General features: G+C 44.5%; 1 protein-coding gene across 2 annotated transcripts in view; it reads right to left on the bottom strand.

The window, feature by feature from the left end:
* The window catches only part of schip1 (schwannomin interacting protein 1), a 191,158-nt gene that overhangs the window by 148,440 nt on the left and 17,731 nt on the right, over nt 1-24,987 (bottom strand). The window contains exons 6-7 of one of the 2 annotated variants that reach the window (XM_071927538.2): nt 20,483-20,491; nt 5,156-5,200 (exon numbers count right to left, since the gene is read on the bottom strand). The exons of the other annotated variant lie outside the window; for it this stretch is intronic. Of the exons in view, the coding sequence (XP_071783639.1) occupies nt 5,156-5,200; nt 20,483-20,491 (54 nt within the window). The remainder of the gene's footprint in view (nt 1-5,155; nt 5,201-20,482; nt 20,492-24,987) is intronic. 2 annotated transcript variants of the gene reach the window in all.

A 24,987-nucleotide genomic window follows, 5' to 3' on the forward strand; every position in this document is an offset into this window, starting at 1 on the left:
TCATGGCTACTCGTACATTTCATGAATACCTCTACAGAATGACAGGACTGTCCAGAATTATATCTGCCGGCTATTGTCTAGCTAACAGTAACAAAGAACTGGAATAAAGAAGAAAACCCTCACCATGAGTTACTATAGATTGTTTTTACTGTCACTGCTGTTGGAATGATAAAGCCGGGTTTGGCAGCATGCAAACACACACACATTGTCATCCATGATATCCTGCTTGGATACGAGACTGTAAAGCACACACACACCTTTCTATTACTATACTTGCAAGTAGGGATGGGCGATATGGTTGAAATCAATATCATGATAATTAGGGCTGGGTATCGTTTAAAAAATTACGATACCAGTACCAATACCAGTACCCTTAAAGTGATACCGATACCAATAGAGTGCTTTATTCGATACCTTTTTTTTTACGTTTTGGTGGCATCTCGGCACGCTGAACTGCCAACTCCGTCACATACACCGCGCTCGACTTCACCACAGACTGTATGGGTGGTAGCTGCTGCAGTAGTGGGCCAATCACATGTCGCATTAAATCGAAGAACGCTTGCGGTGATTGGCTGCGAGCAAAACCAAACAAATAGTCATTTTTTTCTAGATCTGTGTACAAAAAGTATCGAATGCAGGTATCGTTTGACTGGAGAAGTTTCGATACTACTTGGTACTGGGTTATTTCGGTCGATACCTTAAAGGTATCGAGTACCGATACCCAGCCCTAATGATAATCATAAGGATTTGTTTCAATATCGATATACAGTATATCACGATATGGCTCGCGTATGCAAAATCACGTGTTAAATAATCAACATCATCCCATTGAACTGAATGATAATGTTAGGTGTAATGTCAAACAAAACTTAAATTTTCCAATAAAATATCCTACCATACCTCCAGTTTTTAACTAAAATGTGCTTGTAATCATCAATTTAGACAGCAGAATTGTATATCCCAAAATCACCATATCATGACAATATAATGATAAATGATAATATTGAATTATTGCCCAGCCCTACTTGCAAGGACCCTCACTGGCTACATTCCTTAACCCCTAACACTAACCTTAAACATCTCCACTACATGCCTAACCTCAACCATCTAATTCTAATTCTTCTTAACCCTAAACCCAAGTCCTGCCTCCTTAAAGGAGTGTTGACCAGCAAAATGTCCTCACTTTGCAGGATTTTCCTCATCTGATCCTTATAAGTACAGATAGACAAGAACACACACACACACACAGGATGCAAACACCCTTACACACACAAACACAACAAAACAGATGTTCAGGAGCATGTTCACGCACACACACAGAGAGCGCCTCAGCGGGATCGTTTTTCATTGGGAAAGGGGAAAATGAGCAGCTATTCACTGTACACATGCAGTCAGCACGTTCCCCCAGTCTGCCCGCCTGCCTGCCTGCTTCCCTGTCTGTGCCCTCAATACATATGGATGACCAAACTTGTCCAAGCTGTGCCCCTCCAATACAAAGCCCAGTCCTTTTGTCTGATTCTGTCACCGCCTTTTTCCTCCTCCTCCTCCTCCTCCTCCTCCTCCTCCTCTCTCACATGCAGAGATATTGCAGGAATTCTTCAGACGGTCCGTTTCTCATCGTTTGCCTTTTGGTGAGGTGACACACGACACATTGTGGTGTCTAGCCACCCTGGGGGAATACTAATAGAGGAAGGCCATGAGTCAGGGAGTCAGGGAGACAAGAGAGAGACAGAGCAGAGAGAGAGACAGTGAGAGACGAGAGACAAAGAGAGAGAGAGGGGAAGAGAGAGAGATTGTCATGAAAAGAAACAGAATGAAAGGGAATCTGAGTGAGGAGAGGGAAAGATGCAAAACAAAACAAAGAGGGAGAGAGTAAAGAAGAGGGAGAAAGAGCAGTGGGACGTGAAAATAGTTTGAAATCGAGGGATTGAAACAGTGAATAACGGACAGAAGAGGTAGAAATTAAGGGTGAGCGAGAAAGAAAAGGGAGACCAAGGAGGAGAGGCCAATACACTGGGAGAGGGAGGAGATATGAGCAGCATATGGGAGGAAGAGGTCAGGAGAGAGCGAGGAGTGGACATGATGAAGTGTTGTGTTTAGTCAAACTGAAAGAGCAGGGGAGACAAACAGGAGGAGGAACAGGGCAGAGGGGGATGAAAGAGTTTGCTGCCTGAATGAATAATTCACTCGCAAAAACAAGAGAATCAGCAAAACGAACCCTTCTCTCTCAACATCCATCCACACATGGGCATATACTGTATATCCATGTACACATACAGTACACACACACACACACACACACACACACACTCGTACACACCAGTGATGTGTGGTTTGTTTCAGATTCCTATCATATGCATAGCAGTCTTCCCAGAAGACACAGAGGGATTTGGGAACTGGGAGTCAGACGCGTCAATCATGCCAGATTAGATATGCATGAACAGAAAACTTCTCTGGAATTCTACTTCCTATTTCTGCTTTCCTTCCAAAGGGTTCAATGTTAATGTGGGGCTGGTTAATGTCCTCTACACCATGACCTTTTCTCTTTCTGTCCGAGTATATACATGTGTGTGTTATACATGTTATATATATGTTTGTGTGTTTTGGTGTGTGTGTGCGTGAGGCTTGGGTATCACATTTGGCACTCCAGCAGGTCCTAACCTGCCTTTCTTTTAAATCTGTCACGATCCCCTGGCGCTTCACACCAATACCCCTTTCTCTTAGATCAGTAACTATAGCAACACTCAAAAGCAGACCAAGATAGCTGGATGGCTAGCTAGATATATACAATGAGAGAGAGAGAGAGAGGGGGGGGGGGAGAGGGAGAGAGAGAAAAGGAGGGCATTGAGTCAAGTGAAGTGAAGTCAAGTTTATTTATTAAGTGCTTTTAAGAAACAGGTTCATCCACGTTCATCCTACCGCTCCCAACTATTCTCCTCGCAAGTGTTAGATCATTGCGGAACAGGATTGATGAACTAAACACCAACATCCGATTCCTGAAAGAATACAGGGATGCGTGTATCTTGTGTTTTACGGAGACCTGGCTATCTGAGGATTTACAGAATGACATTCTTCAGTTAAATGGATTTCTTGGACCAATGCGCGCGGACAGAGACTTGAACATGACAGGTAAAAAAACGGGAGGGGGAGTTTGTTTCTATATTAATGAACGCCGGTGCTCTTCTGTGCATGTTAAAGACAACATTTGCACGGATGAGCTGGAACTGTTGTCTATTTCCCTGCGCCCATTTTACCTACCCAGGGAATTCGGGCAGGTGATTGTGACAGCTGTTTATATTCCACCATCAGCTAATACAAATAGGGCTTCTCCGACAATCTACCAATGTATTGAAAAGCTAGAAACTGCCTCCCCTGGTGCACCCAAGATCATCCTGGGGGATTTTAACACCTGCAAACTGGACTCTGTGCTGCCCACGTATGAGCAGTATGTTTCATGTAACACAAGAGGAGAGAAGCAGCCGGACTTGTGTTATGGCAACATTAAAGAGGCCTACAGATCCCTACAGAAACCACCTGTAGGCACCTCAGACCATTTTGCTGTTCAGCTGCTGCCCACATACAGACAAAAGCTGAAGCAAGAGAAGGTGAAGCAGAGAACAGTTCAAGTGTGGTCCAGTGAGGCAACCCAGAGCCTGCAGGGCTGTTTCGCCTGCACAGACTGGCAGGTTTTCACCCAGGACCATTCCCTCGAACAGTCTGTCACAGAGGTGACTTCATACATCCAATATTGTGAGAGTATGCTAATACCCACAAAGACTGTTAAGTGCTACCCAAACAACAAGCCATGGCTCACAGCTCAACTGAAAAGAACAATTCAGGCTAAGCACAGAGCCTTTGCTACTGGGCGCAGAGCGGAGGGGAGAGCCGCGCAAATAGCATTAAAGAGGGAGATAGCCCAAGCCAAAGGACGCTACAAGGAACGGGTGGAGGCCATGTTTCAAACTGGCAATCTGAGGCAGGCCTGGCAAGGCCTCTCTGTCCTCACAGGGAAAGCCCCAGCCAAGAGAACCACAGAAAGGAGGGAAGGAGAGGAGGCAGCATTTGTCACCGACCTGAACTCCTTTTATTGTTGGTTTGACACTCAGGACTTCAGTGCAACAACAGAGGGGCTGAGGAATGAACTCCAGCGCGAGATCAAGGAGGGGCGGGGTCAGCCAATCGCCCTCACAGAGGAGGAGGTGAGGCAGGGCCTGAGGAGGCTCAATCCATCCAAGGGCCCAGGACCTGACCTCATTAAAGGGAGGGTGGTGAAGGAATGCTCAGATGAGCTAGCCAGCGTTCTCTGTCATTTCTTCAACCGCTCTCTCCGGGAGAACACCATCCCTACACTGTGGAAGCGTTCCGAGATAAGACCTATCCCCAAGACCAACCATCCTGTAGAGCTGAATGACTACCGACCTGTGGCCCTCACATCGGTCTTGGTAAAGTGCCTGGAGAGACTAGTGCTACCCCGCCTCCTCTCACAAGTAAGCCCCACCCTCGATCCGCTGCAGTTTGCCTACAGGCAAAACCGCTCAGTGGAGGACACGGTGAAGACTGTATTACATACCACCTACAGTCACTTAGAAAAGCTGCGCGCATATACCAGGATCCTGTTTGTGGATTTCTCCTCGGCCTTTAACTGCATGCAGCCCCACATCCTCTGTGCCAAACTGCAAGAGCTCCAGGTGGATCCTCACATGATCCTCTGGATACTGGACTTCCTCCTCAAAGGGGAGCAGTTTGTCAGGGTCAACAGCTCCACCTCTCCTGTCATGCTCACATCCACTGGCGCCCCCCAGGGGACAGTGATTTCCCCAGTCCTGTTTTCGCTATATACCAACAACCTGAGGGACTCGCAGTTGAGAAGTTCGCAGATAACACGCATTGGTCGACACCTCCAACAGCTCCGCCCATTTTGAGGAGGAAGCGAAGAATCTGCACTAGTGGTGCAAGGAGCACTTTCTCCGGATGAACGTGAGGAAGACAAAGGAGCTCCTCATAGACTTCCGGAGGAAGGCTGACCCTGTCCCACAGCTGACACTCAACGGAGAGGTTGTGGAGAGGGTTAGCAGCTACAACTACCTCGGGACCACCATCGACAGCGGGCTGACCTTCAACGACAACACACAAACCATCTTCAAAAAGTGCCAGCAGCAGATCTACCTCCTACGGAGGCTGAGGCATCTGGACGTAGCCCCTCCCATCCTCTGCAGCTTTTACATCTGCCATATAGAGAGCCTCCTCACCTTTTCTTTTCTGGCTTGGTATGAGGGCCTCTCAGAGCCCAACAAAGCCAAACTACGGAGGGTGATCACCTTGGGGTCCAAGCTCTGCGGGGAGCAGTGCTCAACCCTCCAGCGGCTCTATGACCAGAGGACGGTGAAGAAAGCAAGTAAGATTGCAAGGGACTCAACTCATAACCTCAGCACCTGCTTTCAGATCCTGCGCTGTGGTAGGAGATATGCTGCCCCTGTATTCAAAACAAACAGGGGCAGGGCCAGCTTCATCCCCTCTGCTATCAGGCTTCTTAACAAACATAACCCCCCGGAACCCCCTTGTCCCCTTTGCCTGGAAGAACTGTTGTGCTAACACCCCCCCATGCAGGCACGCGCATGCATGCACGCACACACACACATTCCCAGAATTAGGAGATCTTTTAGAATCATACCTCCTGTCTTTTACTGTGGTGTCTTTTTTACTGTGATGTTATTTACTTATTTTATATATTTACTGTCTTGTCTGTTAGTATGATACTGACCTGAACAAAATGAATTTCCCTTGTGGACAATAAAGAACATCTAATCTAATCTAATCTAATCTAATCCCAAAGTGCCTCACAGAGAACAAAGGGCACAAAGCAGATAAAAACAGCATTGACAGACACATATGTTTGTGTGCCAAGGCAATTATTAAGGATGGGACTAGAGGATTTCACTCAAACTGCTATGTTAACCAGCACCATATCTTCGAAAGGGCGGGCCCCTATCTTTTGGCACGGTTGAATTTTGTCAAGTTGGGTTGCGGCTGGAATGCAGCCAACAGCCTTGCGTGTAAATATGTACTGCACGTTGTTACTTTGCCGAGTAAAGCCAAAACAACTCTGATGGCAACTGGCTGTGAGAGGAGTGGCAGTAAAATGGATTTCTCTGATGATAGATTTATTTCTCTGAGAATTAAGAGTATCCAAAGTTGGCACAGAATGAGTTTACATTTGCACATGCTCAGTGGTATTGATGTGATTTGGTCAGTACACAATAAACATTGAGTTCTGGCACCCAGTCCAGAATGGTAATCTTTTAGCGTGGACCACCGTGTGACTGGTGGCTCTCTCTCTTTCTACCGCCGCATCCCTCCATCCGTCTTCTCTGCATCCATCTCTTTCTCATTCCTGCTGGCTGTCCGTTTATCCCTTGGAATAAATCCTGTGTTATGGTGCGTCGTAAACAGGTCAAGTTTCGCCCAACCCCACCTCCACCATACCTGCACGCGTGCACATACACAGATATTAAAGGAGGAACTATCTGATGAACCGTAAACATGTGCACACACAGACGCCCACACCTCCACACACACATACTATGTCCGCACTCAACTTGTCATGATGTGTGCATCATGGTGTTTGAGTCATGAAATGTGTGTGTGTGTGTGTGTATGTATGTATAAACAGAGAGGGTGAAGCCACTAAAAATGTGAGCAGCAGTTTTATGGTGCATGTTATGTTTTTTTCTCCAAGGGTGACATTCAATTGATCAGTACTTTCTGGGGACATTACAGCCAACAGACAGCCTCGTCAATCAGAAGGGGCTAAAACAAACCCCATAAACATCTACTCTCCTGCACACACACACACATTTTCTCTTTACCAATCCTTTTAACTGTGTTTTCTTATTGTTTGTTTGCGCCTCACTCCTTCATCACTCTCTCTCTTGCTCTCTCGGTCTTGTGTGCGCTATCTGAAAACTCATCTCCTTAACAGACCGATCTCTTTTCCCCCCCTCCTCATCCTTCTCCCTTTGTCTCCCCCGTCTCTCTGTTTCTTTTGCAGATTGCTCTCTGCCCATCACCTGGGCTTTCTGTCTTCCAACCTGTCTGTCTGCCCTCGTTCTCTCATTTCTCTCTCTCCCCATCGCCACCTATCATTCTCATCGCCCCAAAACAACTCTTCTTCTGTTTCCCTCCATCCTCCTTGACGGATGCCTTTTCTCTATACACACCTTTCTTATTTCCCACGTCACTTCAAGGTCAAGTTCATATTAAAGATGTCAATTTTTTTTCCCTCCCCCCCAACAGCTAAGAGAGAGTAATTCAGACTATTAATAGTATATTATAGACAAAGAACTCCTCAAATACCCACCTCTACCTTCCATGTTGATCCTTTAACAATGGGATAGGCTAGAAGGCAAAAGGTTAAACGCATTAACAGAAACCAAATTAGCTGCTTAAAGCCCAGAACCTCCCCTCCCCCACCTCGACTGACATTTTCATTAAGAGAGGAGACAAATATTCACAGGGTAGAAAATTAGAGAGAGGACAGGACTTGTTTGTCTTCCCTGTATACGAATCAGACGACGATGATGATGAGGAGGAGATACGAGATAAGAGATAAAGAGATAGGGCGAGAATGAAGGGAAAGGATGGAGGATTTGGACAGAGGGGAGAGATGGAGTCGGAGATGGAAGGCGAGACGGAGGAACAGCTGAAGGGAAAGTGCTGCATACTGTGGGGAGGGAAGTGGAGACAGGTGGCAGGTTGCGTGGCTGGTGATTGACTGATGTTCAGGGCGGAGGGAGATTAAAGCAGAGCCACAAGGCCACCGTGGACAACACACAGGGGGAGGGAGTGGGGGGGGGGAGCAGCAAAACAAAGCAGGAGATATAGGCAAAGAGAAATGGTAGGGCGGGTGAAAAACCTAGTGAATTCTCCATTCTCCAACTAATGCAGCTAATGTTGTTATTTGTTAGGTGACATCAGCTAGTTACCTGTAAGGACTACATAATATACATAGGTCTATGTCATTTGCATAAGTGCTGCATTCCTCCTCCTGTGGTATTTTCTACAGTAAATAGCCACAAATCCTTACTTTCTATTCTCTGGTTGTCTTGTGCATCAGTCAGAGAAGATGTTTAGCTCTCAAAGATACATGCTTATGTTGACAAATTTGATGTAGTTTGGGCACATTTCATGTTGAATGTAGTTTATATGAACTTTGTTGTTTGAGTGAAATTATGCTAATTAAACTATGCTAGGTAAATGGCTAATGCTAAGCTAAAAGGGAAATGATGGTCACTACTACTAGTAATTGTGAAAGTTATGCAGCTGGGTTTATTGATTTACTGGTGTGTTATTCCTTCCTACTTTTTACACAGTTGATACGTCAAAGTTACATTTGGCCTTGTATTTGCCTTGGAACAGAGTTGCAAACCTATTGTAGCAACATGTGCGAGGTTATAGCTTATTTCAGAATCCAATTTCATGCACATTTTTTCCTTTGTGCTTTCTTTTGAGAAATTAAACTGTAACTGTGAATGGAAGTATGTTACAATGCTCTGCTAACACTTAGTAAAGAGAATAATTTTCCATCCAGCTAGACAGACGGCAAGGGATTAATCCTCTACAGGTAACAATGAAGAGAAGGAGGAAAGTAGGGGGGCAAAACACAGCTGGAGGGTGGGATGGAGAGAGGAAAAGAGAGAAAACCTAGCGGGAGGTAGGGATGGAGAGAGGGAGGGAGGGGTACAAAACAGTGGGAGCGAGCAAAAGAGAGAGAGGGAGGCAAAGAAAACACCCAAGAACAGAGAGGAGAGGGAGCAGCACAAACCAAAAACAAACTTGGAGCTGGTAAGAAAAGGAGAGGGGTGAAGGGACAGAGGGAGCGGGGAGAATGGAGCAGAATGGAACCGTACTACCATAAAGAGAAAGAAAAGGATGCATTTGGGGTAGAAGCCAGGTTAGAGGGAGGGAGGGCGGGGACAGCAGCAGAAAGGCTCGAGAAAAGAGGATGAGAAGGGAAAAAAAAATGGGAAAAGATGGAGAAGGATGGACACAGAAGGAGTAGGCTATAAAGGAAAGGTTGAGAGAAAAGAGCAGGAGGGTGGTTATGAGGAAGGGGGGAGGAGGGGTAATGGAGGAAGGGGAGCCTAAAAAGGATAGATGGAGAGAGGGATTGAGCCGGCTGGGTGAGGAGGGGATGTTCAATGGGCCACAACGCACCCACACTGAAAAGCCCATCTCACTCCCAGTATGAGCACTTTCCACTCGACAACTCACAGGTGGAGGGGAGACAGACAGACACACACACACACACACACACACACACACACACACACACACACACACACACACACATCTCCAGTAGAGTCTCTGCCATGTTTGAGTGCCACTGTGTGTGTGTGTCTCCCTGTACCAGCTGAACTGAGAGCTCAGTGCTCTGGATAACAGCCCTCTATGAGACTACACCAGCCAAAAGAGCGCAGTTTATCGTTGAGAGTGAGTGTGTGTGTGTGTGTGCATGTGTGTGTGTGTGTGCATTATGTGACTTTGTAAGAACTAGTATGTGCACAACTGCAGATTCTTGTATCCAATTATGCTGTAGTTGCTGTGAATGTATCATAAATTATTCAGTGTTTCTTGATGTTGATCTGTCTGATATGCATTACAGGGATTATAGCATGAGTTTAGTGTCACTGATGATGTTGAATTCAGTCTCAGTTTGTTTCAACGCTAATCTGCTGGTGTAACAAACTAGCTTTTATGCCATTCTAGCAAAATATATTTTTCAAAATCAATGTAAACATTTTATTGACATAAGACATAATTGGACTGAGTGTTGGTGAGGTAATTACAGTGAAAATGTTCACTGAAATAGAGATATTATTTTTGTGGAACAGAACAGGAATAGGCCTATATATCTTGAGTAGAGAGAAGTTACTACATTTAAAATAAATACTAGAGGAAAGGGTGTATGTTATGGGTAACCCTAAACTAACAAGTTATTCCAACTGAGCGTATGAAGCACCCCTAATCTTGATTTATAAATTGAAGGCCAAGCTAAATAATGGTAACCAATTTTAGTTAACCAGTTTAGTTAACTGTCTTTCAAGCTTTCTTGGATTTTGCACAAGTATTTACAGCAGATTGAAGAAAACTTCTCTGACAGTGTTCATACATCAATAACCATTGTATTAAAGCCAAAATACCCTCCAGACCACTCTTCATTATGATTATGGGCACCTTGCCAGTACCATCTGCAATGTGCAAGTCACTCTTACCTAGCTGCATCACCTGTTAAACCCAAGAGCCAAGTGAAGAATATCATTTCTGGTATAATTGGTACATTATTGAATGTCAATATTTCATTTGTCAAGGTGGGCGAAAGCCAATAGAGACAATTCTTGGAACATTTGCTTCCCTAATTTGGATAAATCCTTAACATGAGTATGAGTTTGGACCGGAGCTGCAGCCTATCTTTGTCTGTCTGTGTGTCGGTGAATGGGTCATTATTCCAGTGCACTGAATATGTCTGAGCCTGGGTCTGACTGCACTGTAGCTGCTTCATTGTCTTTGCGGTGAAGGGCATAAGCATCTGTGTGTGTGTGTGTGTGTGTGTGTGTGTGTGTGTGTGTGTGTGTGTGTGCTCTATGAATGTCGTTATTGTCTCCACTTAGGAGCAGTCAGGTTACTTGGCTGCCATGTCTCAGCCTGTGCTCATCACTGATAAGCTCCACCGCTTATCTCAATGAATGATTGAGCAGCATGTATGAATGTGTGTGTGTGTGTGTGTGTTGTGCTTGTGTGTGTGTGTGTTGTGTTTGTGTGTTGTGCACCCTGTCTCACTCAAGGAAACTGTAAATACACATCAGCAATCTTGTGAAAGCACAATGAGACTTGAAAATTTACCAGCCATGCATCTACTCCCACCCTTCATGAGGCAATTTTTGTGCTATTGTGTGTGTGTGCATTTGTGTGTGTGTGTGTGTGTGTGTGTGTGTGTGTGCGCACACATATGCTTGGTTGCAGTGGGATGTCTTAAATATGCAGGCTGACTTTCAAATCTGCAAGCAAAAGCCACCCCCACCTCCCACCCCACCCCCACACACACATAACTGCACTTGCAACCACACACACACACACACACACACACACACGCAGACACACCACCTCTTAAAGTGTCTCTCTGGTCCCCTCTTTTCTGTACCTGCCAGGGCATCTGTCTCTGACGACAGCAAAAGGTCTCATAAAGCTTCTTCTAATTAACAACAGAGCAGCACCGAAATAAATATCATCAATATAAAGACAGAGAGGGGGGAATAAAACAAGGCATCCATCTTTTAGCCACCAAACTGTCCGCTGGGATGGAGGGATGAAGAGAAGAAGGGAGGAGGCGGCAGCAAGGGAGGAGAGCAGGAGGAAAGAACAAGGAGGAGAAGATATGTTATTAAAAAGATGCTTGATTAGAAGTTATAAATGATCCCAATCAAAGTGCCATCTGGAACTGAGTGAGTGAGCAAAACACACACACACACACGCTTGTACATTCATGCACGCACACACACACACATACAAAAAGGTGCATATGCATGCGTGTGCACACTAGAAAAAAAACCAACTACATATATACAGTATAAACGCATACAGAGACACACACAGATGCACATTCACACAGACAGACAGACAAGACCGATACACATACACACACTCACAGACACACACACACACACACACAAAATGGATAATCAATAAAGTTTCATTCCTACTTCTTCATCCATCAACTGTTGGCTGAAAGTTTTCTGATTTAATGAGAGCGCCACAGTTTTTTTCCACTTTGCCAAACCTGAGATTGAGACAGTGTGTCTGACCCGGTGCCAGCTCCCAGACAGGCCCCATCTGCAGCTCATATACTTCTGACATCCACTGGGAGTGACAACCATGAGGCCTGATATTTGTTGATCTAATGACTAATCCTAGCCAGTTAATGGGATAGTTTCCCTGCTCCTTATCGGTTCAGGAGAGACGGGCTTATATGGATGGAAATTGCCTCACACAATTATCACCACAAACAGGATTGTTATCAGTGTAATATTAGACTATTAGTCATGCAACTTGATGCTGGGGTTAATGAGGCAGCGGTTGAGACAGTGCAAAGATGGGCAATAGGAACGCACACAGTGGCACTCTGCAAAGTGAAGGTGGGCCAAGGTGTTGGAAAAAAAAAACTATTCCCACTATCGCTTCAAATTTTAAACATTTATTGCGGCTACACTACGATGAATCATATTTACTGTTCTCTACTTCTCCGCCCGATTGCCCTGTCGCTCTCTCTCTGAAGCACACACACACACACACACACACACACACACACACACACACAGAAAAGGGTTGGTGGCATCTCTAATCCTGTAGAAGTAGCAGCAGGAAGGAGAAAGCCTAGCGACGGGAGTGTTGGATAGAGAAGGCTTGCCCACAGCGATGTCTGAGCGTTTGGACACATACCGCTGGTGGAAAAACACGCAACCACACACACTACATATGCACACACATATGCTGAATACACACAAATCACGCACGCGCGCACACACACACACACACACACACGCACACACGCAGCTTTGGGGTTTCAATATTCTCTGCCTGCTGTCCCACCTGGATGCTCATGCAGCCTGAGGAGCATGGAAGAGAAAGGCAGCGAGCAGTGAAAAGCATTTCACCTCACTGTGGGAGTGGGTTACAGGGCTCAGCTAGCACACACTGAGGCCCTGTCACATACACGTTCACAAACACACACTCACACACACACACACACACAAATCGAGTGGCACGCGAGCAAACAGATGGATCTGGCCAAACCTGCATTGCGGTACAACTGCTTCCCGACAAAAGTTCAATACTAATCCAGAATACTATAACAGGGCGGTAAACCTGTAGTCTTTGTGTTGCTCCCAGTGTGCAGTAGATTGCAGCGAATAAGTCGTCATGCATGAGAACGTGCACAAATTAAATTAAAGCAAATTGAATAGTATACACAGGGCGCACTAGATTGTGCTTGTAGTGGGTTTAATTGGTTACAGGTGTCTGATGGCAGTGAATTGATTCCTCGCTCTACCTACAGGTCTTTATTGCTCCCTGTCTCACATAACTCTTTGAACACCTCCTAACTGTGGGTGTTTCTCTCTGTCGGGTATGTATCTGCTCATCCTTTCTTCCTTCCCTTGTTGCTCTGTATCGACTGAATGTTTAGTCCAAGTGCGGATGTCTCTCTCTGGAAGTCTTGAGGTCTGCAGCTGGGCCTGTGCAGCACCTGGGGTTAGACCCCATGTGGTCCTGGAGAAAGCAAGCTGTGCCTTTTGTTTCCGGTTCTACTGACGGCCAAGATGCAAAGTCACTTGGAGGTTATAGTTGTGAAGCTGCTGTGAAGCCAATAGACAGCAATGGAAAAGTCGGATTCTGTGGATCAGACAGCCAAGCAGAACTTTCTAGGCAATCATATACACACCAAAAATCTGTAATTACTTTTTAACTTACAATTATGACTCCCCAAACAAAACAAAGGCTTTTTAACAATTACAATTATGCCTAGCCAAATAAAATAAAGGCTTTTTAACAGATTTTTGAAATACTTTGTTTCTCTCTTTTTTCCACATGATTACCACAGGACCCAATTTTCATCGAAAGAGCATCCAACCCTACAATCTTTAACATTACAATCTGAATTGTAGGAGGTGCAGTGTAGCATGGTAGACGCAGCTCCGCAGGGATCAGCTTCATTGCCTCCGCCTTCAGCCATCCACAAGAAAAGAGTTAGATCTTTGGAAAGTCTAGGCAAAAATGGAGACCGATAAGCTGTGTAATAAATGAGAATAAATATCAGCACCGCCTCAGGTCCTCAAGGAGCGGCAAGGCACCAGAATCGATGCAGCAGCAGAGATGGCTTCTTTTTTTTTTTAATGGAGGGGAAAAGAATCTCTGATATTAGCCATTTATCTCAAAATTTTATTTTGAGCTTTGTCGACGGCCGCATTTTAATCTATATGGGCATTGTAGAATGTGGAGGGCTGCTAACTCTGGAATGTGTGTTTGTAGAGTAGCATGTGATTTGATCTTTTATCTAAAAAACAAATGGTATATAGTAGTTCAATTATTTTTCTTTCCTCATCTTTGTCTAAGGACATGTCCTGATTACAAAAAGGAGATGAAGCACGATTTGGAGTGAGGTCCTGTCAGATGAACCAGCATGCGCAAACCAGAAGAATAGACACATGTTTATGAATACTGATATATGCTATTGTTCGGAATGTCTGACCTTATCATTGCCATTGTGTTTTTGCATGCTGAAGTGCCTCTCTAATCAAAAAACTATTTCAAAGGTTTTTTTTAATACACACATCACAAACATTTAACATTTCAATAGAATTTCAATAGAATTGCAGATATTGTTATTGCAGTGTCAACCTGGCAGGAAGCAATAGCCCGGCACAAATATTGCATATTGTTTGTGATTCATGTACCTTTATTGAATCATGTTTACACAGCTACCGTTATTGCAGTAACATCATTAGCCTACGGTAGCGAGTTACAAGTGGCTTTTACAGAGAAATTCATTCATTTCATTTTCAGTGCCAGCCACTCATTTCCAATTTTAGTAAGCTAGCTATTTTGTTTGTGGCCACGGTATCATTATATGACCATGAATGCATGATACACGAATGAAAAATGACACAAAGTTATCTGGCTTGAAGACATTTTCCTTTGTTTTTCTCACAGTTTCTATAGATTGTCGATGTAAAGCAACGGGAAAGGGTTGAAGAGTTCCCCCCCATTTTCTTCTGGTGTGTCAATGTACCTCACATATGGGGTTGCCCATGTAGTTACTGTAAAAAATGCTAGACAACAGTGTGTGTATTCAGGTTTGATTTTTTGAAATAAGAAGTTTGTAAGCCAGATCTTTGAAGGCTTGACTTGCAGACAAAACTATTAACATGGTAACAACAATTTGATTCACAGTTATTTAAAAAAAAACAACTAAAAAACATACATACATACATAGACAAATTCACCACACACATAAAAAATATGAGAATATGAGAAATGCTAATCTCATTTACTTAAAAATGCATTTTTCTTTTCACACCAAGAAAGTTCACTCGTTCTCTCACTACTGAAGGAACAGCAGTCGGAGACAGTCAGAAACAGTTTCCCAGGTAACCGCAGGACAAAGATGGAGCAGAGGTAGGACAATATATAGAGAAGAACAGAGGAGGAGGGAAAATGAGAAGTTGAGGGCATGAGCAGAAAAGAAGAAAAGAAGAGATAAGAAGAAAAGGCAATATTTGAAATGAGGAGAGGCGAGACGTCAGACGATACAAAAGAGAGACGACACTGTTTAAGTTAATTCAACAGGGCAACCTTAACAGAAAGTCATCCTAACCTCAAGTCTCTTGTACTTAGCTGGGACAGTCTCATTTCTATAGTATAGGATCATATTCAACAGAACGATTTACCAAAAAAAAAAGTCTTTTTTTTTTTCTATCGGTCGATGATCAAAACCGTGTTCCTGTCTGAAGCCCTGAGGTGTCCAGCTTTTACCCTCTCATCCTTTCACACTCTTACTAATGTTCTCTTTCACTGTGTCCTTCTCAAAGGAGGGGGGGTGGAGGGGTGGGGGGTGTGGGGGTGTGTGCATAAGAAAAGCGTCCGTGCACGGTATTCAGCCCTTTGTGCCATGCCATCCCATTTCTTCTCTGCACTGCTCCAAATGGATCTTTCACAACTCAGAGAAACCTCCTTCACAGCTATTCAGTAAGGGAAATTAGTTGTGTGTGTGAGTGGTAGATGTGAGGGGACGAAGAATACGTGTGTGTGTGTGTGTGTGTGTGTGTGTGTGTGTGCATGCACATGTGTGTTCATATTCCTGACACAGAAAGAGAAGAAGGAGGCTGTGCACATGATATGCATAATAAATGTGTGTGATTATCATGCCACCACAATTAAAGGAACAAAGTGCAACCTTTCCCATTGTGTAAGAATCCATAGAGGTATGCAGAGTGTAATATAATGATTGCATTGTCAAACCAGTGACAATATTAAAGCCTATTCTTAACATATCTATCCTGCTCATTTCCATATACACTTGGTGTCACTCCCATCTTCACCCTCCTCTCCCCACCTCCTCCCTCTGCCCTCCCACTCTACCTCCCCCTCTCCATGCCCATCTTCCTCTACAACCTCCATCTCCTCCTCCCTTCCCCTTGCACCATTACCACTAATAAAAAGTGCCATAATGGCTGATAAATTAAGAGAACGATGTTGTTCATGACGGTTCCATGGCTTGATATGATTTTAATGGGCTCGTAAATGCTGGAGTAAATACTTGTCAGGAACTAAGTGGCTTCTCACTGAGGCATCGGAAGAATTTATGTTTAGAAAGGATTTGTTTTACACATGCGTGAATGGACACGACGGAAATAAATCCATTAGTCGTATTCAATGGTTATTTCCCCCATATTCTGTCTTGTTTTGCACACCTCATTCAGGTGTAGACTGTAAAAATTGAAAACAAGTAAAAAAAAAAAAAAGACTATATTAAAGCTATATTAACATTAGAATACTAATTAAATATTTCATGCAGAGCCATCAAAATGTGGTGCAGAGTGTGACCATGTGTGATATGAGGTGGGTCGTACTTGAAGCAATTACACTGAGTCTAAATTAAATTTGCCAAATACCTACTTCAGGAGGGAATTACTTATCTTTACAAGAAATCTGCCAATATTTTTTACAGCCTTTGGGCTCATCTTTACTGAAGGAGCCAACAAATCCGGCGGGACCGGCACTGTACTGTATATGCAGCGCACTTGGATACGCTCCGTTATCTTCCGAGTGTGTATTCTGTTCCATCATATTGTGGTGCAGCTTTCCTAAGTGCCTATAAGATGGGAGCAGAGGGTAGAGCAACACCTGGAGCGTGTTTGGCTCTTTAACGGCCCTAGAACATCTACATAAAACTCCAATTACACACACTCATAAAAACTCACACAGGCTGCAATATATCACCGCCTCTAAACTAGATTGATGAGGAATGGAAAGGTGGGCATATTTCAAAAGAGCAAGGAGTGCCCTGAAACAGAATGCATCAAACTCTGCCCCCCAGCAATCCTTGGCCTCCTGTAATTAGAAGGCAACATTAATGCCATATTAATGAGCAACAGCGGGGACACGGGGAGGTAGAGAGAGAGAGAGGGAGAGATGGAGAGATGGAAAGAGAGAGAGAGAGAGAGAGAGAGAGAGCAGAATTAAATCATGACGTCAAATTTATGTCCTGGCCATATTTACTGCTTTAATAAGAGTTGGGTAAGCAAAGAGCAAAGAGAACTGCTGGAGGACACAGAGCCTATGTCAGCAGATATTCACTCTCACACACACACACACACACACACACACGCATACACACGCACATACACACACACGTCCTTGCCGACGTGACCTGTTTTACATATAAGGCTCTTTCAACAACCAGCAGCTTTTGAATCACCCACCTTTATGCAAGTGCCATATTTACACATCACAGGCTTACGCATGTGTGCGCACACACACACACACACACACACACACACACACACACACACACACACACACACGCACGCACGCTATCCTGTTCTATCTGTACTGCTAATAGGCTATAGAGGTCATCCTTAAGAGTCAGTAGTTAACAAGGGTGTGTGTGTGTGTGTGTTGTTGTGAGTGAGTGTGAGAGAGATTAGAGGGTGAGAGACAGAAAGGGAAAGAAAATGTAGGAGGGGTGGAGGGCAAGCGAGAAAATTGGCCAGACCTAATTAAACACTCCTCAGACATGAGCTGCCTACACAAATGCTCACTGACAAACCCGTCCGGTCTCTTTCTCACACTCTTCTGAAGACTGTAAGCAAAGCCTTAACAATATAGCTCCCATTCTCCTTTTTTTTTTTTACACTCAGATATTCATACCCGCTTGCCCACAGGCAGAGGAATACCTTCACCACCTTGCACACCATCAGCACATCAAAACATATGTGCCACACTGCCATCTGTAGCTCATCCCTGACAGAGGAATGGTTCGTTTGGATGAGGGTGGTGGCGGTGTGAGGGAGCCGCAGCGAGCAGCCGGCTGCCCCAGCAGAGCGCGGGGCTTAGGGGCAGGCGGCGGTATCTGACTGGGTCGAGGTGGGGGTGTGTGGAGGTGTGGAGGTTGGGGGAAGAGATAAAAGTCTACTGATAAAAGCTGTGAGCGGAGGGCTGGGCTCGGTACAGAATCTCAATCAGCCCATAGCACAGCCCCGGAGAGAAAGGGTGGGGACTGCGGTGCGTGTGTGTGTGTGTGTGTGTGTGTGTGTGTGTGTGTGTGTGTTATGGCAGTTTAATGTGATATCTGCAGTAGACGGCTTGCCTCACCATCTGTTGGTCTGAGTGTGACACTGTGGGTAACCTCCAACAAGATGGACAGTCATTGCATTATCACAGTGTGGACTCGCTCTGCACCGCATTATAGCACATACTTTCACACACAGATGACGACAGACGCACAAACACGCACACACACACACACACACCATTTTTGTGTATCTCACATTTACATAAATACATGAGTGCTCAAACAGACCACCTGTTTGACTTGGGGTCATCTGTTTGTCCCTTTTCCTAACCTCAAAGCTTCAGTTCACACTCTCCGTCTCTGTTAGAGAGACGGTTATGAGGTTCAAGCTGTATTTTTAACGTGTGAACTGGACATCAGATTTTGAAAGCGTTGTAGAGTGCAAGGCCATGTTCTGTGGTAATGAGTTTTTCACATCGGAGCTTCACCTACTGATCCCTTCCTAGTAACATTTTAGAAGCACTTCAGTGCTTAAAAACGTACAAACTGCAGCTCTCACCATTAGTGGGCAAATTGCAAGACTGAATCTATTCAGCGTCAAAAGGGCAAGTTCACTCTTCATCTACACACACACACACACACACACAAACCCACACACGCACAAACACACACACAAACACACACACAAACACACATATACACACTCACACAGCTGACAAAAAAACATTTCCCATCTGAAGGCATACTCCATATCCAGGGAGATAAATGTCAGTCAGTGACCCTCTGTCCCACTGGGCAGGATGGACATAAAGTTGGAGAGGAACAGAGGGGGAGAGGAGGGAGGGCTGACCTCTGGCTAGCGGCCCCCCGGGGGGCCACAGTGACCATGACAGACAGAATGGAGGAGGGAGAGAGAGTGAGGGAGGCAGACGGAGAGATGGAGGTGAGAATGATAAATCATTCTCCCTGACATTCGGGGTGGCAGACATGGGAATAGGCTGTCCACGGCGGGAGAGAGGCTACCAAGACAGAAACATCACACGCCATAATAATGTTCTGTGGACCCCGCGGACCGTGTTACGCCCGTGAGTGTGTATGTGCATGTAGGGTGCGCATGAGAGCAGTCGAGGTTAGAGATCAGCTTCGGCACAAGATAGAGACAAGCCCGGAGGCATTCCCAGGACAATCACTGCCATCCAGTCAAGCAGAGGCGTTAGAGTCTGATTTGTGTTTGTCTTGTGTGTGTGTGTGTGTGTGCGTGTGTGTGTGGTGTATGCATGTGGTATAGTAGATCAACAAGTATTTCCCGGATAAGCCCGCGGGACGTGTGAGTGTGTTTGAGCATGATCTGCTCGACCAAAATGTAGAGCAACTCCCCCTTCTTCCCCATCTCTCTCTCTATCTCTTTGTCTGTCTCTCTCTCTCTCTCTCTGACGGAATCAATGGCCTCCCACCCGGCTCTGCCCATGCCTGACCAGAAAAAATGAAACCAGAGATGAAGAGAGAGGGATATCGATGACCTGCCTGGCTAAAGGCTATACATAGGGGCTGGAACTTATAATCCACCTACCCACACTCAGGAGTGAGTAACGTCAAAGTGAAAGTCAGACAGATAGACTTGAGTCAACAGAGAGGCTGATGGATGAAAACACAGACAGAGAGACAGATAGACAGGCAGACAGAAAGACACACACCCATACTCATATCTCTTTCACTGTATCATAAGGGAGAATCTGTGTTTCTCATGAGTCTGTAGGCTGATTTTTAATATGCCATAGTCTATATGAGAAGTCAGATAAGACAGCTAATCTGCTATTCCATTATTCAGAGTGGGCTCCTGCTGGCAGCTCTATGACAGACTCAGAGGGACGTCTACACTGCAGCACACAGTCTGAATATCTGTTAAATAACATATTATCTGACACTTACTGCAAACTGACACCATGCAGACCAGTACATACTATAGCATTTGGTTTATTGTGGATAAGTCTCACTTAAATGGCTCTGCAGCATGTCTAATCTTGTTAATTCTGCATCATGTTAGCCTGTATCCTACTATTCTGAAATTAAACCAAATTTGGCAGGACAGAAGGAAACGTGCACAATGTCACTGATCACTGTCACTGAGTAAAAGCAAACGCCACCCCACTCCTCCTCCTCTTTTCTCTCCCTCCCATCCTCCTCTTTCCTTCCGTTTGTCGGTCATCTCGCCTCTTGAGCTCACTTGATCTTTTTTCTTGTTATTTAAAAGCCATCCAGGCAGACCGTCTCCCATGGTCTCCCCTCTCTGCTGTGTTTCTCAGGGCTAAGTCCACTACAGGCTCGCTGTGGTATAGCCCCAGCTGGGATGCTGCAGAAAGCCTACTAATGATGAGTGGAGGGGGGGATCAGAGAAAGAGAGAGAGAGAGAGAGAGAGAGAGGAAGAGAGAGAGAGAGAGAGAGAGAGAGAGAGATTCAAATGGAAAGAGATTCAAATGGAAGGTAAGAGAAACAGAATATTGCATAGAGTGTAGCAAAAGTGAGAATAAAAAAAAGAGATGAGGAATAGTGGGAGGTAAAAAGATAGGAAGGAAAGACACAAAGTCAGCCAGGGAGAGAGAGAGAGGTTTGGGGTTAGGACTGTCGCGTTTTATAAAGGAGGTGTGTGTGTGTGTGTGTGTGTGTGTACGTGTATATTTGTGTGTGTGTGTGCACCCAGTGACTAGGTGCATGTTGTGCAGTGGGAACCAGCAGGATAGCCTCTGGCTTAGAGGGTGTTGCTGCCATACACACAGGGCAGCATGCATTAAAGATGAGAGCTGCTCACACAAACAGCTCAGCAAAGACCCCTGCACTCGTGCACACACATGTGCAAACACACACACACACACACACACACACACACACTTTGGCTCATCTGGAGGTGAATAGCCAACATACAACAAAATAAGAGGGAGGGAGGGAAGAGCGAGAGAGAGAGAGAGAGAGAGAGAGAGAGAGAGAGAGAGAGAGAGAGATACACAGAGAGAGAGACAGAGAGAGAGAGGAGAGAAAATCTTAATTTAGAAAGCAAACAAGCTGTTCACAGCTTCCTCATTTATAATGCAGAGGAGAAAGTCCCAGTGTTTCAGCAGCAGCAGAAATATACTGATGTCATCTCCTGTACTGCATGAATGTGTATATATGTGTGTGTGTGTGTGTGTGTGTGTGTGCGTGTGTGTGTGTGTGTGCGTGTGTGTGTGTGGACGTGCCTGTGCGTCTGTGTGCAACCCTGTGTGTGTTTGTATGTACAAATTCCTGCGTGTGTGTGCGAGTGTGCGGGCATGTGTAGATCTGTGTGTGTGTGTGTGCGCGCGCATCGTATGTTTGTATAGGATGTATGTGAAAATCGATGCCTCAGTTCCACCCTCGTTCTCCTCACACACAGATACACTATGACAGAAGGGCTTTGGAGGCAGGAGAGAGAGTCTGATGTAATGCAGCTTCAAACACTCAGAGGGATCAGAAGGAACATCACACACTGTCACAAAAACACAAACCCTCTTTCCCACTCTCATTCTGCCAGACAGATACGGAGGGAAATGAGCTCTGGGAGAGAATAAGAGAAAGTAAAGAGACAATACAGGAGAGGGGAAAACACATAAGTAGAAAATGAACAAGAGAGAAAATGAGGGAAATTTATCTTCCTCGTGCTACCCGTGAGGTTGTGGTAAAATAACACTGATACCATTTTAAAAGAGGAATTATTATACACTTTGGGGCAGGAGATCCAGAACAGAATTTCTGTCCAAACAAAAGATTATTACTGAGGCTATAGCTTTGTCAGAGCCAGAATGGCATTAACTGTTCCCAGTTTCCACAGCTCTCACCAGAATAGGCTGCTGTGCCAGGCGACTGTGTGCTCAGAGAGCCGTCTGGGAGATAAGGAGCTAAATATAACCATTACAGAGCCTCTACACATGCTGCTACAGCCACCAGCCCTGCTGTCACTGATACAGCCAAGCTCCTTCCAACAGGCTGGCGAATTATCTTGATTTAGCTAAAGTGTATGAGACAAGGCACAGGGTGTTGAGATGGAAATATTTCCTGCATAAGTGTTGTTGACATTCCCAACTTCAATCAGCATGCTGTTTGTCCTCCGTAGATGTGGATGATGTCGGAGAAAAATGATTGAAAGCTGGAGGAAGTCTAATTTCAGGAGCACAAAATGGGAACACAATATTTGGCTGTCTGTGAGCCTAACATTTACCACAAATGAGCCCAGTTGAGGAAAGGAAGCCATTGGTTGACTTTGGGATGCAGCTGCCATCCAATCTATTCCTTCTTATGGAGCCAGATCTGCTGCCATGTGATACTGCTGGTGCTACTACCTCTATAGTACAACCTACTATACACCAATACTTCACATAATACTCTCTACCTCCGTCCTTCTGTCCTTTTCTGCTTGTTGTATTACTTTTAGTGCTAACCTTGAAGCATTCCTCTCTTTCTCTCGGTCTAAAACTGTAGCGTGTGTGTGTGTGTGTGTTTGTGTGTGTGTGTGTGTGTATGAACTTGTCCTTTTGTGTCAGGGACACAGCATGAAGGATAAAGAGGTGACACTAACCTAGCATCGTTACCATCAATAGTACTAGAGAGCGATATTAAAAGACTCTGGGAGAGCAGGGGATTGAATGTTTTAGGAAACAACGCACACACACCTCGTCATAGGTTAATGAGGAGGTAATTAGTGCTTTTGTTGGTGCAGACAGGACAGCATTGATATTCAGACTCCATACACTACATCAAACCACAGGTCTGCTCCCCTCGTACCCCCTGCCTCTACCCTGCAAAGGTGTGTGTGTGTGTATGTGTGTGTGTTCTGTATATCAGTATTCTGACCTTGCCCAGCTGAGCCACTAGGACAGGTGCACGAGGCACCAGAAGTGATTTAAGAAGGTTTCACGCTTTTTTAGGTTGAAGTGTGGAGAGAAAAAGAGAAAAATTGAGAGAATAAGGCGAGAGAGAGAGAGAGAGAGAGAGAAAGAGAGAGAGAGAGAGAGAGAGAGAGAGAGGGAGAGAGAAAGAGAGAGAGAGAGAGAAAGAGAGAGAGAGAGAGAGAGAGAGATTCAAATGGAAGGTAAGAGAAACAAAATATCGAATAGAGTTCCATTAAAAACTGCCAGATAGGCTATCAATTTTGGAAAATAATTATTAACTTAAGCTCGTCACTCAATACTTTTAAAGTCACTTAATGTTCTTAAGTATCTTTTCCTGATGTTGTGCTATCAATCATTTTGTAAGAGTATGTGCCACTTTTGTCAAATGGTGGATATCTAATTTTGGACCAAAACTCTTCATACTGTATGTGTTTTATGTAAGTATGTGCACTTGACTGGTGCTTGTGTTGTTAAGGCTGAGTGCCATAATGAAAAAAAAAGAGCCAGAGAAAGAGAGTGAGACTAAAAGAAGGTGAGTATTTTTATGCTTCACATATCAAGGACGGAATTGAAAAAGTGTTTAATTAATTTTTCTGAATGACAAAGCAATTAACAGTCAACATGCAGACAGTGTGAGAGAGAAAGAGAAAGAGAAAAGGAGAGAAGTGAAATAGATACAGAGAAAGAGATTGTAAGAGGAGAGGTAATTAAAACTGAGCCTCTGAGTCCAGTTTCTCTTTTTTTTTTCACACTCTTTCAGCCATCTTCACAACTGGTGGGATGGGTTAACCAACAGCACCAATTAACTGAGAAAAATTTATGAGAAGAAAATTTGAACTTCCAGAAGACTTAAAAAAGTCAACTATATGTCTTTAATGCTGAATAAATAAAGCTCCACTAGAGGAAAAATTCCCTAGAATACCATCTGGGGATAATAATTAACTGTTATGCTGTAATGCTGCTACCCTCCAACAATCTTTAATAAGGAGCAACATACTCAATGCTCACTTTGCTTCAAAAGATTATGTTTGGATTTATAATGCACTTCAGAAAAGGTTATACATAGCCATAAATGGGTAAATGCAAAATTATTTAATGAGTCATTTTTCTTCCTGAAAGCTATATAGTGCAGCTTTAACCCTTCTTCCTCCACCATTCCTCACCTTCTCATTTTCTCTCCTCCTCCCCCAGCTTCTAAAGTCTCTAAGCCTACATTTCTTACAATACATATGATCATTTATCTTTTTCATTAATCTTTTTGCACTTCTACAATGTCTATAGAAACAGTGGTAATCCTGCTATGATCCAGTATTACACACTCTTTCTCTCTCTCTCTCTCTCTCTCTCTCTCTCTTACACACACACGCCTACATACCGGCGCTTACTGTAAAACATAGCCTTGCTCCAGATCTCAAAGCAAGAGAGCTTGAGAAGTATGAGACCTCAAAGTGAGTGTGAACAGGTATGAATGATGAGATAGGGAGAAATGAGGAGGTGAGAAGGAGCAGCTAAATGGAAGTTCACATATCACCAGATGCATGAGAGACAGAGATGCTGCGAGGAAAGGCAAGATGTGACAGTGGATCCCCACCTCACTGCCTCTGACTTAGGAGAAACGAGCCTTGTCTCTCTGAATAGTTAAGGAATAAAGGTCAGTTGGAAGAGGGGAATGATCAAATCACTGAAATGCACTGAAATACCAATGAAAAAGCTGATTGTAACTGAGGCACTTATGTATGTATGCA

The sequence above is a fragment of the Centroberyx gerrardi genome, chromosome 6, assembly GCF_048128805.1.
Source record: "Centroberyx gerrardi isolate f3 chromosome 6, fCenGer3.hap1.cur.20231027, whole genome shotgun sequence".
Classification (NCBI taxonomy): domain Eukaryota; kingdom Metazoa; phylum Chordata; class Actinopteri; order Beryciformes; family Berycidae; genus Centroberyx; species Centroberyx gerrardi.